This window comes from Heliangelus exortis, chromosome 3, assembly GCF_036169615.1.
Source record: "Heliangelus exortis chromosome 3, bHelExo1.hap1, whole genome shotgun sequence".
Taxonomy (NCBI): Eukaryota; Metazoa; Chordata; class Aves; order Apodiformes; family Trochilidae; genus Heliangelus; species Heliangelus exortis.
Window position 1 is genome coordinate 83,900,323 of NC_092424.1, and position 17,796 is coordinate 83,918,118.

The 17,796-nt window shown below is 35.3% G+C and overlaps 1 protein-coding gene across 11 annotated transcripts in view; it reads right to left on the minus strand.

Moving 5' to 3' along the window:
• Positions 1 to 17,796, minus strand: part of SENP6 (SUMO specific peptidase 6) — an 85,379-nt gene that overhangs the window by 37,854 nt on the left and 29,729 nt on the right. For 5 of the 11 annotated variants that reach the window (XM_071741530.1, XM_071741523.1, XM_071741527.1 and 2 more), the window contains 5 exons: positions 17,355 to 17,448; positions 10,493 to 10,556; positions 9,737 to 9,879; positions 4,582 to 4,683; positions 183 to 203 (listed from right to left, as the gene is read on the minus strand). In XM_071741530.1, the coding sequence (XP_071597631.1) occupies positions 183 to 203; positions 4,582 to 4,683; positions 9,737 to 9,879; positions 10,493 to 10,556; positions 17,355 to 17,448 (424 nt within the window). The remainder of the gene's footprint in view (positions 1 to 182; positions 204 to 4,581; positions 4,684 to 9,736; positions 9,880 to 10,492; positions 10,557 to 17,354; positions 17,449 to 17,796) is intronic. The other 6 variants (XM_071741528.1, XM_071741526.1, XM_071741522.1 and 3 more) reach the window with 3 other exon arrangements.

The window sequence follows — 17,796 nt, forward strand, 5'->3', positions numbered from 1 at the left end:
ATTTTTGGTAAAAAGGCATGAGTGAAACACAAAATCAGAAGAAAAACAAGCAACCCTCCCTCAGACATGAGCAGATATGATTGACTAGATTGAATATTCTTTAAGTAGCACTGATAAAGTACTCATTCAGTTAATTTTCTTAATGCTTATTACCATGCTCATTTCATCAACAGTAAGCTTACCTTTCCTTTCGATCCAGATTGCTTAAAATATGAAAAAAGAAAAAAAAACATAAGATGCAAAGCCCCACATGTGTTGCATATCACTAAATTAAATTTATTAAATATAAACTATAACTGTTTCATTGCCTCTCCCAGTCACTGGACTAGTTTTCAGATGAGAATTATTTTCTGTAACAGTAATTATAAATGTACAAACAAACGTTACTTTACAGACACCAACAGTCAGTGGTCTAAATACAACATTGTCTTGGTTTTTTTTTCAATGTGTAAAATTTGATTAATTCTGAACTCAGCCTGATCATCTCACTTAATTCACTGCAATATAGAACCTGAAATGACAGAACCCTAATACATGAATTCAGATCAAGCTTCATTTCCAATCTCTGATAGCCAGAAGATAAATACATTTTTAGTAGCTGAAAACAAGTTAAGTGTTGAAACTGAGGAGAAAACAAAAAAACAGAAAGCACGGCTTAAATATTTAGGAGACAAAATGGTACCAGCTAGTAGACAGAGCAGGAAAAAGAGAAGCAACCAGCCACCTCCTGAAGTTTTGGCTAAAAAAATCTCCAGAAATATCTAAGAATTACGGCCAGTAGCTTAATAAGTGTCTCCTTTAATATCAACAAATGCAGCTGGTGCTCACAACATGGGTCCTTCATACACCAAGACTGACATAAAAATACATCTAAATAAGCACAGCACAAAGACAACTTGAAATCAGTATCTTTACTTCTCCTGCCTTTTCAAAACTTGCAATATAGAATGCTGTAAACAGTTTAATTTATGTGTCTGTTCCTCCCAAATATCAAAAGTCTAACAAACTTCTGTCATGTATCCATGCCACTGACACTGTGCTAAAACAGAACAAATTCAAATTCTTCCCAGTTTTACTTCAGTCAAAATAAACTGAGTAATAATATTACAGAGTAATATAAACTCATTCTCCTTTCCTCTTCACTATCAGAAGACTCACAAAAATTCAAGAAACTCTGTTCCTCAAAGGAACAGCAGGACTGAAAGCAAAGCAGGTAAGAAAGTAATCCTGATAATCTTACAAAAGTGCAGTATGAAAACATTGTCAATCTCCACAGTGCTCTGGATTCTGGGAAGGCAGTAAAAGGAACTGAAAACTGAATGTGGCCACTGCAGCTTGGACTGGGGAGAGGGTAATGAGTCAATGTTGCATGAAAGTGGGAAAAAATTACTGCCAACTGGAGATAGCCTTCATAAACAATAAACACTGTGGGTCTCATCAGAGTTTATAAATCTAGTCAGATCCAAACCACATCTGTATGGAGTCATACCCAGTATCTCTGTATCCTTGGCACAGTTAATATGTAACTTGGGTTAACTATTCACATGTGCTGTAAAGAGTCCAGCTGTTAAGAATTATAATTGTAAATTTTAATGTTAAGGAAACTTAAAGGGAGAAAATAAAATTCCAGAATGCCTGATACTGTACACTATAATTACACTAGATGCCTCACTTGCTAGTTTTTAATTCCCATATTAATATAATACATTTAAAAGAATTCTCACTTCTACATCTCAGGAAGAAATGAAAATCCCAGCGAGATCCCCAAAGCAATGTTCCTACAAATTGCCTCATGCAGCTCATGCATAAGAATTGTTGGATGTGCTTTACATACATGCTATTACAATGCCAAGTCCTACAGAACAGTCAACAGCAGAAGACAGAATTATGTATATCCATTAAATGAAGCTAAAAAGTTAAGAATCAACTACAACTCCAGGCTGAACTGTATCTGAAAGTCTGTTGTATCAGAAGTGAAAAATTTTAATCCCCAGATTTCACTGGAAAACAACATTAATAATATTTCTCAAAATATTGCTTTGAAATGCCAAATTGCATTGTACTGGAAGCATATTTTTAATATGAGTGCAACAGATATTCAGCCAGAATTTAACTTAACATGCATGCGCAAAAAGTTGGAGAAAGAAAAAGAAATACAGTACACATTGCAAGTTCCAAATTCAGCTTGGTAGAGATTACAACCAAGTTTCATAATTAGCTTGCCCCATGTGACACCATTCCTACTCAAAGAACCCAGTGTAAATAACAGAATCTGTAATGTCAGTGCCAGAGACTTAATCTGCTCAGAACTAATTTAATCATGTTTTTATTTTTGGTTATCCTTTCAATAATCCACTGCAGATTGAAGAACAGTATGTTAGGTTGATTAAAACTATTTGCCTTATGTTGTTACTGATCACTATAGCATAAAACAATTCCATAAAATGCAAACAATGTAAAACAACACAAGCCTGTGTTGCCTGTAAATCAGTATAGGAAAAAAAAACCAACGGCTTAAAACTCAACTTTTGTGCTACCAGTTTTTCTTTGTCTGGATGTATACCTAGAATTTTATTCTGGGTGTGCCACCCACATTTTCTGCATATACTCTTTACTTAGGAGACACCAACAGAATTTACTATTAAACTCAAGTATTGTCTAGTGTCAGTAATAACTAGCAAAAAAAGACAAACAGCAATAACTAGCAAAATTCCCAAACAGCAAAAAAATTACCCACTTTATTTGCACTAGAATTCTGTATTGTGAACAGTTTTAAATAGTCCGGTTTTCTTTTCTAACAATTGTCTTCTCATTTATAAACATCCATTTTCCATATCAAATTGCCTTAAGCTCCTCCTTCTTTGTTAATTAAAAAAGAAGTATGACAGGAGGTCATGTTCTAATAACTTTTAATCTTCTAGCTCAGAAACAGATTTAGAAGCTTTAAAAAGTAGTCAATTGAATCAATTAGAAAAAGATAGTGAAACTGAATATCCCTTGCACAGTCCCTCTGCAAAGGTCACCCTCAATTAGATCATGCTGGGCCTGAAATCCTCCAATAGCAAAATATTGCTTGGAATTGTTATGATTACTTCCTGCCTTTGAAACTCTAAAATATTCTTACTGTAAGAGTCAATTGTCTGGTTGTGAAGTAAAAGAACTAAAATAACAATTCCAAGAGGAAACATATTTAGAAACATTCAAGAGGACTACTACACAATTCTTCATGCAATATTCACCGTGCTTATATATGCATTAGTTTTCTTTCTGTGTGTCATGCATATAAAGATGCTATTTTTTTTTCCACATTACACTGTAGGTTTATAAAGAAGCAAGTCCCATAGGTGAGAAAGGCAAGCAGGCAAGTAACATCCCCTCAATTAACAATCTCTAAAACAGACTTTCTTACATGTTGAAGCCACCTATGGCACTTAACTACAGATGACTCCACACTGCCTGGCTATTTCAAAAGAATCATCTTACAATAACGCTTAATCAAGTACAGTAATATTATTAAGGTCACCATTAAGAGGTCCAAGAAAGAGCAGTCTTGCATGATCTTCCTTACTTCATATCATTTTAATTACTACGGCAGATCAAGATTTTATCCCTTAGAATTACAAAAAAAAAAAAAAAAAAAAAGAAAGAAAGAAAAAGAAAAGAAAAAAAAAGTGAAAGGTAAAGTCATGAACACTTAGACATGGTCCATTCTTTCCTCAATGAACAAAAATATTTTAGAAAGGATTGCATGAAGGAGAAAAGAGCACAGATGCTTCAGCCTAAATCACAGGCTAAGTCTATGATTAATGTTAAGTCTAATTTGTGAAAAAAGTTCTGCCAACCTTTCCTTTGTCAACCCTGTTTTGCAATGATGGGAAGAAATGTAAAGAAAAGGGAAATTTCCTCTGCTGCATCCACTGTTACAAAGGGGAAGGAAACAACCATGCTATTTTCTATTCACAGGTGATAGTAAAGTTTGAAATAGAAGAAAGAGCAACAAGAGTTTAGGTCCTCAGGGACAAGACAGCAAAATCCATTTTTCAGTCTGTTTCTTTAACACCAGATTAATCTAATACATGTTTGGATCACATCATTCATTCCCATTAGTACACAGGGGTTTGTTTTTCTGAAGACAGCAATCAAAGGGAGTAAAGTAGGATGAAATAGAGGAAAACAAAAATATTAAAAAAAAGCCTCTGCAATTTATAGAACTGATGTAGTTTTAAGTTTTCAAAACAATGAAGAGTAATTCAGCATAGCTAAATAAGAATCTCCAGTTTCCAGTCATCTAATTCTAACAACTATTTATATAAGTGCAAAATCTTGCTTCTGTGAGATGTTCCAGTTTATATGATTTATGCTATATTTACAGACTCCATCTTATCAACAGATCTGTAATAAAAGATCCTAAATAGTAAATTCTATGAAACTTCAGTAATTAAGAGCAAACCTCATGACGAAGAATGCCCCATGTAATTACTGTTTCCTTAATAACTTCATAGCACGTGGAAAATCATTACACACAAAACCAGAAAACACTTTTAACAATGGGAACATGGGGAGAAACAAACATAGTCTTACCTTTGGGCTGCTGTTTTTACTACTGCTGTCTGTGCATGTGCATGGTGAAAACGTCTACCGTGTACCACAGTTACAGGACAAGACATATTCTGAGCACTTTCACTGCAAACATACAGAAAAATGGTTTAAGAAAAGACTCTGGTACATTTGTAAATTATCTTAGCTAACAACTATTGTGCTTTTATAGTAACAGCCATACAAAACCAAAACTCAAAAAAGTATTTCTGAATCAATAATACAGCTTGTTAGGATGCTCTGACAGGCATAAAACATACAGTGAAAGAATAAAATAGATAAAAATGCAAACTATTTCTTTTTTTTTTTTCTAGAAGGTAAAGATTCTTTAAATTTTACCACTATGCAAAACACTGAACCTATTCTTCTTTACTCAACCTCACCACTGTGCAAAGACACTGACATATTTTAAAATAAACTATAACAATTTAGCACTAACTTTAAACTTTTATCTTTATATTTTATTAAGGCATAATATTAACTTTTTTAGAATTATTTAAAGGGCATAATGTGTAAACAGATTGAATTGCACACCCAGGAATTTCCTTCGTCTTACTACTCTAAAAGAAAGAAAAAAAAACCTACAGCAAATTAATGGATACAAGATGGCTGGTAACAGAGACAACACAAAGAGTCTTGAAAAGAGGAGGATTCTCATGTGCTCAAACATCTCAGCAGGCCTCTGCAGAGAGATAATGCTCACAGAATCACTGTATGGTGGGGGGTGGAATGAACTTCTAGCAATCACCTAGTCCAACCCCCCTGCTCAAGCATGTTAACCCAGAACAGGTTCCACAGGATCATGTCCAGGTGAGTTTTCTATATCTCCAGAGAAAGATTCCACAATTTCTGTGCTGTTCCAGTGCTCTACCATCTTCAAAGAAGTATTTTGCCATGTTCAGATGAAACTTCCTGTGTTCCAGTTTATTCAAATTGCTTCTTTTCCTGCCACTAGACACCACTGAAGTCTGGCCCCATCCTCTTGACACCCACCCTTTTAGCTATTCAAAAGCATTGGAAAGTTCCCCTCTCAGTCTTCTGTCCTCCAGGCTAAACAGACCAAGGTTTCTCAACCTTTCCTCATAAGAGAGATGGCTCCAGTCTTGTAATCAATTTTGTAGCCCTCCACTGGACTCCAGTAGTTCCTTTTTTGATGTGGGGAGCCCAGAACTGGCCAGAATACTCCTGATGTGGCTTCACTCGGGCAGAACAGAGGAGAGGACAACCTCCCTCAACCTGCTGACCACATCCTTCTTAATGCACCCTATGTTGCCATTGGCCTTTTTGGCCACAAGACACATTGACTTTGCCATTCAGCCAATTCTCAACCCACCTCACTGTCATCTAACCCACACTTCCTAAGCTTACCTATGAGTATGCTACAGGAGACAACCCCTGCTTATCCCTCAACTACTAAGCTAGTCATGCTATCATAGAAGGCTATCAGATTAGTCAGTGACTTTTAGCACTTCTTTAGTTTCTTCATTTGTCTTGTGACACTTTAATGTCATTAGTATGTAAAACAAGTAATTATGGAGTGAAGATGACTTACCAATATTCTCTCTAGCCAAAGCTAATATAAAACTACAGTGTATCAGTATTCACAGTACTCCTCTGACTATTGTTAGACCCTAACAATTATCCTGCCTGCTTTTGTGATAGGATACAATAGTACATTTGAAATGTTAAAAAAACATGTAGCTTTTACCAGACTGTGTTGTTGATAATGCAAAATGTTTCAAACTACGGAAACAGCGTGCCCAAGTTTTGCTTGTAGAATTACTTGGAAATTTTAAATTGCACTAAAAAAACGCTGTGAAAAAGCATTCTGATTGTTTCAAAATTTTTCTCAGAAATATTATCCAGCAGAAGATTTGGTCCTGCAATTTGTCCTGCTATGAACAATGAAACAACCTGAAGTAGCAGAATTCCCCAAAAAGCTGTCACCCACTTCCTAATCCTTCCTCTACATTCCCCCAAAAGAAGGAAGTGAGCTAGCTTGCATTCCAAATATTTTCTCATTTTAGCAATACAAAACCCTTTTGGGAACATTTACATCAAGCATTATAAGGAAATAATATTAGAAGCTTAAAGAGTGTTTCAAGCTGATTGTCAGATGACTTATGATCTGGCTAATCATGACATAACCATGAACATAATAGAACAAGCCCTATCAATGTCCAAAAAATGGCAAAACTGTATTTTCTAGAATATGAAGTTTAGTAACTTCATAAATAGCATCCCATAAAATCACCAACCCCCTGTAAGTAAACACACTCACCCCCTCATACTTCCATGTTTAATCAGTTTATTTGTCAAACCTGAGCTTTGCTAAACTGTTATGAATGGGAAACTCTTGAGTCTTGTGCCCTTGCAGCACAAAAAGCTGTTAAGCAGTGTTTCTGCTTTCTGCCTCATACTCAAACAGTAAGAAACTCCAGTAGGTCCTGGAAGAGAATATCACAGTCTGCTGGGTGATCAGACTTGAGTCAAATCAGACTGTTCTAGATGGCACACTTAAATGGTTCATATGGCGTCAGATATGCTTCCAAGTAGGACAACTGTAAAAAATACAATCTGCTCTATAATTCTGTTCTTTGAATAGCACATATTCAGTACAGACAGAACCACCAGAAAATTCAACCATAAAGTTCTAGTAAGCTGCAAAATGGGCACATCCAAACTGAAATCTGGGTTTGTACAGCAGCTGCAATAAAAATAACATTCAACATTAAAACCAGGTTGATGTAATGTTCGTGAAGTTCCTTGAAAGAACAAATGTTCTACAGGTCTCAAAGTACTCACAACATTTAAAAAAAATTTAAATAATCTAGGATGGATTTAATTATGTGGGAAATTTTGATGTAACTTATTGAAGACTAGTGAAGAGACAAGCAATTTAAAGTAAGACCTCATGATCTAAACAAACAAACAAACAAACCAACAAAATGACAGCAAAAAACTACTAAGAGTTTGATAGTGCATTTGCTTAACCAGATATCAGATGGTAACTTCTGGTTGGTTCAAATTTTCAGACATGCATGTGGAGATGTACAGGGAAATTTTCTTCACACAAGAGAAGCTATATCCCTTCTCTTACTCATTCCCTGAATTTTGGGAAATATTGTACTGTAACAATATTAATTTGAGGTAAACCCTACCAATCTGAAGAGTTTTTAGTCCCTATTCTGCAGACAAAGTGCAAAACAGACTTCAACTTTGCAATAAAAATCACCACAATTAGGTGTTTTCAAAACAAACAACAAATATAACAAATGTGCATGGGCTTCTTCACTACCAAAATGGAACAAAGCAGTCTATATTAAGATGAAGTTGTATCTTTAGTTCTATATTAAAAACCAGAATCCTAAAGAATGCAAGTAACTAGGACAATTCCATAAGGATTGGCCAATTTGAAGAGAAGCAGGCCAGAAACTTGGAAACATGTAGAGAATGCAATGTTTGATTTATGTTTCACTGGACATTGGGAAGGAAGTGATTTTGATTTATGTTATATGAACAAACCCTACACAATAAAACTCTATGGGCAGAGGTGAATTTTTTAACTGGGAGTGGTTAAGCCTTCATGGAAGCCTACATGCCTTTTTTGCCTTCATTAATATAACATTTAGCTAGAAATCATGACTCTTCCAACAAGCTGAATTATTGAAACCTTAACACTTAAGCTTATTCAAAATATCCTAGTATATTATAATTTCCTGTATTTCCTGTTTCTAACATATCCCAAAAAAATGTCCTATACAATGAAACGTTCATTTAATACCAGTAACTTGAATTTCACTCATCAGTGCAGGTTTCACTGTTCCTTGTCAAGACAGCCACTAAAAGAAACAATGCAGGATAACAATATCCTTCATTCATCTAGTAAGCTAAACAATTGTTTATTTGGTCCTTAGAGCAGTAGCTCCTAACAAGAAAACATCCAAACAGCCTTCTTTTAGCTGAAAATTCATGTTTTGGGGGGGTAGTCATGTTTTGTTCTTGGTTGGTTGGTTTGGGGGCTTTGCACATTTGTTTGTTAATTTAAAAGCATGCATGAATTTAATATCATCTACAAGACACAGAAAAACTGAATTAAGAGCAGTATATATCACATTTGGTTAAGATAGTGGGAAAAGGGCCATCTATGTTTTGAAATTCAACAGGATATATAAATATATGTGAAAACAGGTTACAATTACAGCTTAATAAAAGGAGAGTCCTTATTTTGACTGAAATATGTACAATTCTTGTATTTGTTCTTCTCTGTCAAACTCATGGTCCAGTAGTCCACAATTGAAAGTATGATTTGTTCCCTGTACATCAGGCTCAAAGACCAGAACGACAGAAGAGAACACACATCACAGAGAACTTCAAGGATTTATTTGCTCAAGTGATAAGATGGTCCCACTAACCAACAACACTTGGAGATCAGCAGGCAAGATTAAAGGCAAGGACATCCCTCATCCAGCTACATATGGGTTAGCTATTCAATGGCTGTCCCAATTTACAGCTAGCTATCTTACAAAGTTTTCCTTCCTGCAAAAGTAACCAAACTGAGTACATTTTAGCAAAAAGAAACTTACATAAACTGTAACTTTCTACTATGTACTAAATAAAGAGATCAGTCTGTTACAAGCTAGTGATAGGAGTAACAAACAACTACAGAACTGAATGCTTAAGGACTGTTCATTTCAGCTCTAAATGCAAGCAACAATCTCAAGCAAACATGTAGGCGTATGGATATTTGCTGAATCCTTTAAAGGAATAGACTGTGACTCATAAATCAAATGGTATCTTAGAGTAAGGAAAACAGAAAACGCATCCTGAGTTAACCTTGGCAATTCACAGACATGGAAAGAATAAATTCTTGATGGGAGTGTTAGAAATATTCTTCCAGTTGCTAGCACTAGAGGGAAAAATAGCACATGCAGGCAAAATTGGTAATGCACTGACTAGTATTTCAGTTAATGCTCTAACTAGTATTCCAGTTAATACTCTAACTCTAGTTTAGTATTATTCTGATATTTTACTAATACGCTATTTAACATTTTGGAAGGAAAAAGACAGTAACAACTGTCATTTAGCATTTATTAATATCCCTGTTCAAGCAGGTAAGTGAACATAAAACTAAATGTACCTCAGTTTCTTGCTATTTCCCATCATGTTGAGGCCAATTGAGTTCCCTTTAAAAAATCTCAAACTTCCAACTTTGCCTCGCCGTGCGTATGTTTTTATAGAATCACCACTGGTGCCCACAGCTCCAGGCCGACAACGAAGTGACTGTAACAAGAGAGTTCACATGTATTAAAAATATTTAAATAGAAGTTAAGAAAAAAATTACAAAATATTTATACAAATACTACTTAGGTTTCATTTTCAAATAGCTTTTGTCCCAGTTTTCATGTAAAATATACCCTGTGCACACCCTTGCTCAGTAGAATTTCTTACTAAATAAAATATTCATATTTGCAAAGTATTATGAAGCATCTCACAGTGGTAACCTATTTTAGCATACATCAAACACAAGAAGCATGTGTTTTGCCTATGTATTGCCTCCTTTTACATATATACACATGCATACATGAATTAAAAACTTGGAATCTGACGTAAGCAACCCTGAGATATAATGATTCCTATTTTTTATTAAAAAAATAATCCCATTAATGATGATTATCTAAACTAGTTACTCATTCTCTATACTACACAAACCAAGAAGATCTATAGGAGTCAGAAAACAAAAACATTAAGGGTAGACAATTAAATGCCTTCAAGATATGTTGCTAAAAACCACAAACTCTCCTTTCTTAAGAAAGCACGGATGACTGCAACATGGTTTAAGAACCTAGCAAGCTTTAAACATAGATTTTCAGCATAACATAAACAGAGAACTTACCTTTCTCTCTTCATTGAGATTGAAAGGGGTATCACTGTCATCTATGCTGAGCAGTTTTGCCTCACTAGACAAGAGTGGGAGAGAAAAAGTAGATACACTGTAATAATACAGAGCACCAGCAAAACATAATAAGCATAAGAGGTCTTTCTCTTCCTTCTTTAAATTTAAAGGTATCACAAACACACTGTATTTATATATGCCCCAAACCAACAGCAACATACAGTTGACAATGCAGCGATCCAGATATATTAGGTGAATCCAAATTTAAACTATACATCAAATTATGTCACAAAAAGCAAAATAAAAATTCTATTATTCATCCAAAATAGAGACTACCATTGAACCTTCAACATTGTTGTGGTATTGTTGCCAGTAATATAAAAGATTCTACACAAGCCTATAAATAAATTGAGTCAAATACAAAGTTAACCTGTAAAACACAGTATTAGTTTAGCCATCTATATCAGTGCTCAGATATGTGGTTTGAAACTGCAAACTTCTCGTTGCTTTAAGAGAAAATTTTTTATATAACTAAATCTTATACCATAGCAATTATTGCCAAAATTTGCTTTCCTAAAAACTGTGTGTTCTATTTGGCTCATCAGCCCATTAAAATGTGTTTCTTTTATATTTCTATGTCTGTAAATTTCAGCTCTTATAACAGGGAAGAAGCTAAACAAACCCATCCCATGATACCATGAAAACGTACTCCTTCCAGTAACAGGTAGTTATCCTCAAGTAATGTTAAGTATTTTAATTAAAGCCCCAGTCATACATTTTGTACTGACAGCAGCTACATTAGGCTAACACATTCTTGTTTGCAGGAGACAAAATCTGCAGATAAACCCTTCTCATCAATCCCGCAATAAAATCATAGAACTTTCATCCAATTTGTAATTTTTTAGTTTTGGGGGTTTTAACTAAAACCATTCAGGCAGAAATTTCTTAGGAATACAAGCAGTTATTCCAGGAATTCTAAGGAACAGCTACAAAAAAGAAACAATGATGCAGGTTAAGATGTAAACATTTCTTAGCTTCAGTTACAACACCTTGAATGCAATATATTGCAATAATGCCTTCAGTTCTATATAAAGTAAGCACTTGGTACTCCACCCCAATTTCCTAAAAACTTCTTCCCTGCATAAGATTTGCATTCATGTTACAGTTTATTCCTCCATCTTATGCAATACAGATAATAAAATACAATAAAAGAAAAAAATCTGGACTCATAGGCTGAGAACTGCAGATTGTGAAAATTCAGGGGGTGAGATTTTGTGTGTAGCTGTGGTTTTGATAAGGGAAAAATTATGTAATTGTCAATACTTAGCCAGTGGCATTGTTGCATTTTCCTTCTGTTCACAGACCACGATGAATCCAGGTGTGTTAACAGTAAAATGAACACTGTAGTGAATCATCACTGATTTCCAATACTACGTGTCAAAAAGACAGAGTATAGCTGCACAGGTCACCCATGTATATTAAAATTTTAAAATACTGTAATATTTTTTTAACTCTCCCAGGACAGATTATTTTTTCAAGGGAGACTCACTAAGATTTCTCAACTCTTCAACACAAGGCAGTGTGTTTAAGGATTACAGAATTTTTCTAGATCCTAAATAATAAATAAATCATCATAGCACAGATATAAATAGCAGCCTATGGTACCAGCAGCTCTGGCATTTACATACTCTGTTGACTTAGCCAGGTCATTTCTACACATATTTTTCTTCTTCAGCTCCAGCTTGTACAAAAATCATTACAATCTTCAAGATGCCCTTGTACACTGTCTATACTTTCAGGCCTTCAAGATCCTACAACACTGCAACCATTTCAACAAAGGGTATTTGTGAGGGTGAGAGGGTAACAGACGTAATGGACTACAAATTACAAAAAAACTCTGAAAAAATCCTTACATCAAACTGAAAAAGAATCTGACATGACTAGAAAAATATTTGGGAATTTGATGCTTTTAAAGAACCAATATTTTTAGATTTTAAGGAATGCAAAGTATATGCATCTTTACCAGAGAGCACGTTTTTTCAGAGAGCAGAATGCACAGTGACTAAGTAGATGTCTATCTGCTCATGGATCACATGATTATAGTTATTTGCTTGCTTAAAAGATGTCATTCATACAGACTGAAAAAAACAACACTACCTGCCAAATATCAAACAGTAATATTTCAGAACTATTGAAATGGAACCTCAATGGTATTGCTGGAAGGAGGCTGTGCATCCACTCTGCCACTCTTATCCAGGGAACCAAGGAGAGGTATTTTCACATTAGAACAGTAACTCCTCATTTTTTATACTTTAAATAAAATTTTATAACAAATGAAAGTTAAGTGTCCATTAAGCTCTGACGTAAAGTCTTTAGTAAAGAAAAAAAATTAGAATCAACAATTTCTGTAAACAGCATTCCTTCCAAAGGGGAGTTCATAGTTATTCATTCAAACTTAGACATTAAACAAGAAAATAAAATTTTCTGTTTACTTACCATTTGTTTAATTTTAAATCATTAAAATATGTGCAACAGCTAGTTAGATACTTCAGTGTAATAGACTACAATTTACTATTATCTACCAGCAACCCAAACCTTAAGCCTCTGCTGACCACTGAGGTTGCACTCCAATGAACAAGAACATTGCTATCAACTACCAACAACATAGTTAGAATTTCTTTCCAAAAACTCCTAAATAAAAAATGTAGGAAGCTGACATATTTCCCCTTGCAATACACTGTGAATATTATTAATTTTAAATTATATGGTGGTAGGCAACGCACTTAAAAAAGCCCTGATATCAGAGCCATAAGAGAAGCAGTAGTACTACTCAATCGACGGACAATGGTACCTATTAAAATAACCTTAACTAAAATTGCTCAAAATTAAGAACTGAGGCTCTGAACAAAAAGTTCAACAAGGTCAAGTTCAAGGTCAGGGCAACCCATGGTGTCAATATAGGTTGGGGAATGAACAGATTGAGAGGAGCCCTGAAGAAAAGGACTATGGAGTATTGGTGAATGAGAAGAGCTGGATGTACACTGGCAATGTGAAAAGCCAGAAATCCAACTGTGTCCTGGGGTGTACCAAAAGGAGTGTGGCCAGCAGGTTGAGGGAGGTGATTCTCCCCCTATACTCTGCTCTGGTAAGACCCCACCTGGAGTACTTTGTCCAGTTCTGGAGTCCTTAGCACAGGAAAGACATGAGCTGTTGAAGCACATCCAGAGGAGGGCCACAAACATCAGAGGATCTCCTACCAAAACAGTCTGCGAGTGCTGCAGTTGTTCAGCCTGCAGAAGGCTCAGAGGATACCTTATTGCAGCCTCTCAATACTTAAAGGGGGCTTATAGAAAAAAACAACAACAAAACAAAACAAAAAAAAAACAAAAAACAAAAAACAAAAAACAAAAAAAAAAACAAACAAACAAACAAAAAAACCAAACAAAACAAAACAAAAAAAACAAACAAACAAAAAAACAACAAACAAAAAATCAAAACATGGGTCGTTAGCCAAGTATTTTGTGTTCATCCCACTGAGGAAAGATAAACCAAGCAGACACCCAATACTGACTAACAGCAATTAGCACAGATCTCATGGGGTAATAAATATGAGAACATAGCCAATCTTTTAGGTGCTGGAATCTTATTCTTGGGCAAGTTCAAAATAAACTTACTGCGTGTCTGCCATTAAGGTAGGAAAAAGCTTTAATAAGGTCAGACATTAAAATGGTGTCTCAACAAAAAGCATGAGATGAATTCAGATGCTTACTTCAGATTTACTGCTTTCTCCACACAGAAATGCAGCAAGTTAAAAGCACTGCTAATAAGTAGCAGCATACCACAGCAAATAAGAATGACATTTAAAAAATCACCAGAAAACGTACTTATTACACAGTATACTCAAAATACTGGACATATACAAAGTTTTATGCTGGAACAAGTCTATGAACTAAAGCTGCTAATCTTTGAAATGTTCTGGTAACGGAATTTATAAAGAAAAGAACAATTTACTCTTGAATCACTTGCACTCTAAGGATTCCCTTCTGTCAGTATTTTGTTACACAAAGTAAAAACAAATCAGAAAAGCAAACCAGACAAATTATTTCAAAATGCTGGAGGCCTCAGGGAAAAATACAAAAAGAAACTTAACACATACATACAAACAAAAAACACCCAACAAAACAAACAAAACCCACACACAAAAACCCACAACAAAATACAAGTGCTACCAAAATAAATTTGAGGGCAGCTTAAAACATACAGATGTTTGGGGGGAGTGAGAATTTGCCTGAAATAATATCAGAAATTGTGTAAGCAAAACAGGCCCGGATCCACTTTAAATGAGTTTTCAACTACTGTTTTATCTCCTACTTCCAGATAAGATTCTGTGTAATTCACAGGTATAAAAAATGTGAATAGGCAATAACAGTTCAATAATGGCTATGGGAAACTGTACAAAATATTTGAGAAGAATGAAAAATCACTCAGAAATGCCATCTTAAAATCAGACATAACTATATAAAACAGATATTCCATGATCATTTTTTCAGACTTTTGGGTTTTTTAGCATCCCTACAAAATACACAATTATCCTGTGTTTTTAACTCAACATGAGTTGGAGACAGATGGAAAACAGCAGTGAACTACCAGAAGCAAGAAACTGCTATGCTTACAAATGTGAACTACATTTATATCTGAAAACAATAAAATGTAAATAAATCTTGTATGTACTTAAACATATTACAGTACACCAGAAACTGTGTGTACCAAGGACAAGGGGAAACGGATTAAAACTTGACAAGGGGAGATTTAGATTAGACATTAGGAAAAAATTATTTCCTGTGAGGATGGTGAGACACTGGAACAGGCTGCCCAAGGAAATTGTGTCTGCCCCCTCCCTGGAAATGTTCAAGGCCAATTTGGATGGGGCCTTGAGCAACCTGATCTAGTGGGAGGTGTCCCTGCCCACGCAGGGGGGTTGGAACTAGAAGATCTTCAAGGTCCCTTCCAACCCAAACCATTCTGTGATTACATGATTCTACGAAATTAATGTAAAATTACTAAGGAAAAATAAGCAAGCTTAATCTTATAAAATTAAAATGCCCTTCGTCTAAGAACCTTTCAAAAATTGCTTTTAACTTCTGATACAGTTCTTTTTTGCCACAAGCTCTTCATGCATGCTTCATCCTTTAATGAGCTTCTGAAGTCATTTTTTAATTACTTAATTATCACATTAAGAATGTTTTTGCAAGATTATAGCATAGCATAGCCTACTGCTGAAGACTAAGTGGTTATGTATCTACTTGCCTATCTCCCTTTCAAGACACAATATTTGGAAGAGTATTACCTATTAGAAATGCAAATCCATGGCAGTCTTGTTAGATCAGTACAGAGGTCAAGATACAAATTAATCTAAGAATTATTTTTGTACCTGACCACAGGGCCCAGTTTCTCCTTATTAGAGAACTATAGCATCCTTTTTATACTTGCCTTTTTGCCTACTTTCCAAATATTTAAGAACAAAAATAAAGCTGGCATGCATCCTTTGCACATGAAAGAATATTCCTGTAATCCTGGGCTACATCAAAAGAAGTGTGGCCAGCAGGTCAAGGGAGGTGATTCTTCCCCTCTTCTCTGCTCTCATGAGACTCATCCTGGAGTACTCTGTCCAATTCTAGAGCCTCCAACGTAAGGACATGGAGCTCCTGAAGCAAGTCAAGAGTAAGGCCATGAAGATGCTCAAAGGGCTAGAGCACCTTTCCTGTGAAGACAGGCTGAGAGAGTGCTACAGTTGTTCAGCCTGGAGAAGAGAAGGCTCCAGGGAGACCTTACAGCAGCCTCACAGTACATGAAGGGGGCCTACAGGAAAGCTGAGGAGGGAATTTTTATAAGGACATGTAGTAAATAGGACAAGAAGTAATGGCTTTTAACTGGAACAGGGTAGATTTAGATTAGACATTAGGAAAAAATTCTGTAGTGTGAGGACAGTGAGACACTGGCACAGGTTGCCCAGAGAAGTTGCAGATGCCCCCTGCCTAGAATTGTTCAAGGTCAGCTTGGATGGGGGTCTGAGCAACCTGATTTAGTGGAAGGTGTCCCTGGCATGGTAGGGGGGTTGGAACAAGATGATCTTTAAAGTCCTTCCAACCCAAACCATTCTATGATTTGATGAAACTTGTTCTTTTTAACAATTCATTAGTGGTTTTGGAAATACATGCATAAATGTAGGGAAAATATATTAATAACAATAAGAATGTCACAAGGATGAAGTAGGTATTCAAACTTCGCACAAATCATTGAAGTTTTAGTCAAAATCCAAACATACTAAGTAAAGAAATAAAGTAAGGGACAAAACTAGCCTTAGCTCCACCCAGTGAGATAAGCACGAGGGAGAAACACCTACAGTCTTTCAAGCTCAGTTTAACTTGAGCCTTTAACTAGGGCTACCACTACTGAAGAACCTTCATCATAACTGTGAAGTGCTCAGCAGCAGCATCACTAAAAAGAGAAGTTGAAGGTGCTTGGACACCCTATCTGTCCAACTCTTTACTTTGCACCTTACCATATTTCTTGTCTGTATTCCTTAGTATTACACAGTAGCTCCAAAGACAAATGCAACACTTCTGAAATGTACTGTGTCCTATGCTGTAAGCACTAAGCACTATGTTCATAGTTAAATTTATGTTCTAATGCATTTTTATATGGCGATATTATTTAAAATAATAAACTTACTTGAAATAATTATTCTTAACCACTGAGTTTTTAAAGATAATATATTGTTTCTTATTAATAAATTACAAAAAAATATTTATTTATAAATAGACACTTATACTTTCAACAGCCTAGATAAAAGCATCCTTACTCTTTCTCTGCATCTCCTTCACTTTCTTCTGCATGATCAAAGCTCCAATTACTTTTAAAACCTCCATCTCTCTTGGACTGTGATCTATCCAAAGCTGAAATGAGAACAAGTTAAGATAAGTCTTGATTTCAATCTGAGTTATTAATCAACACAAACTAGAGGAGTAAACCAGATGCATGTATTTTCCCCGAGTATTTGTTTTGTTGATGTCAATGTTTAACTATTATTTCACACAATCAGTTAATCCATGCATTAGTGACTCATTTTTCTAAGTACAGAGAAGTGAATACTTGCCAAAATCTTGAGTACTAAGGCAATAAATCAGCAAGCTATTAAAAATTATGATGTAAGGTAGTTTTATAAGGATTTCAACTGTTTTACTGATACCTGTAAATTCAAGGATTCCTTCTCTGGTGTGAACTATATGCCACAAGCAGAAAGG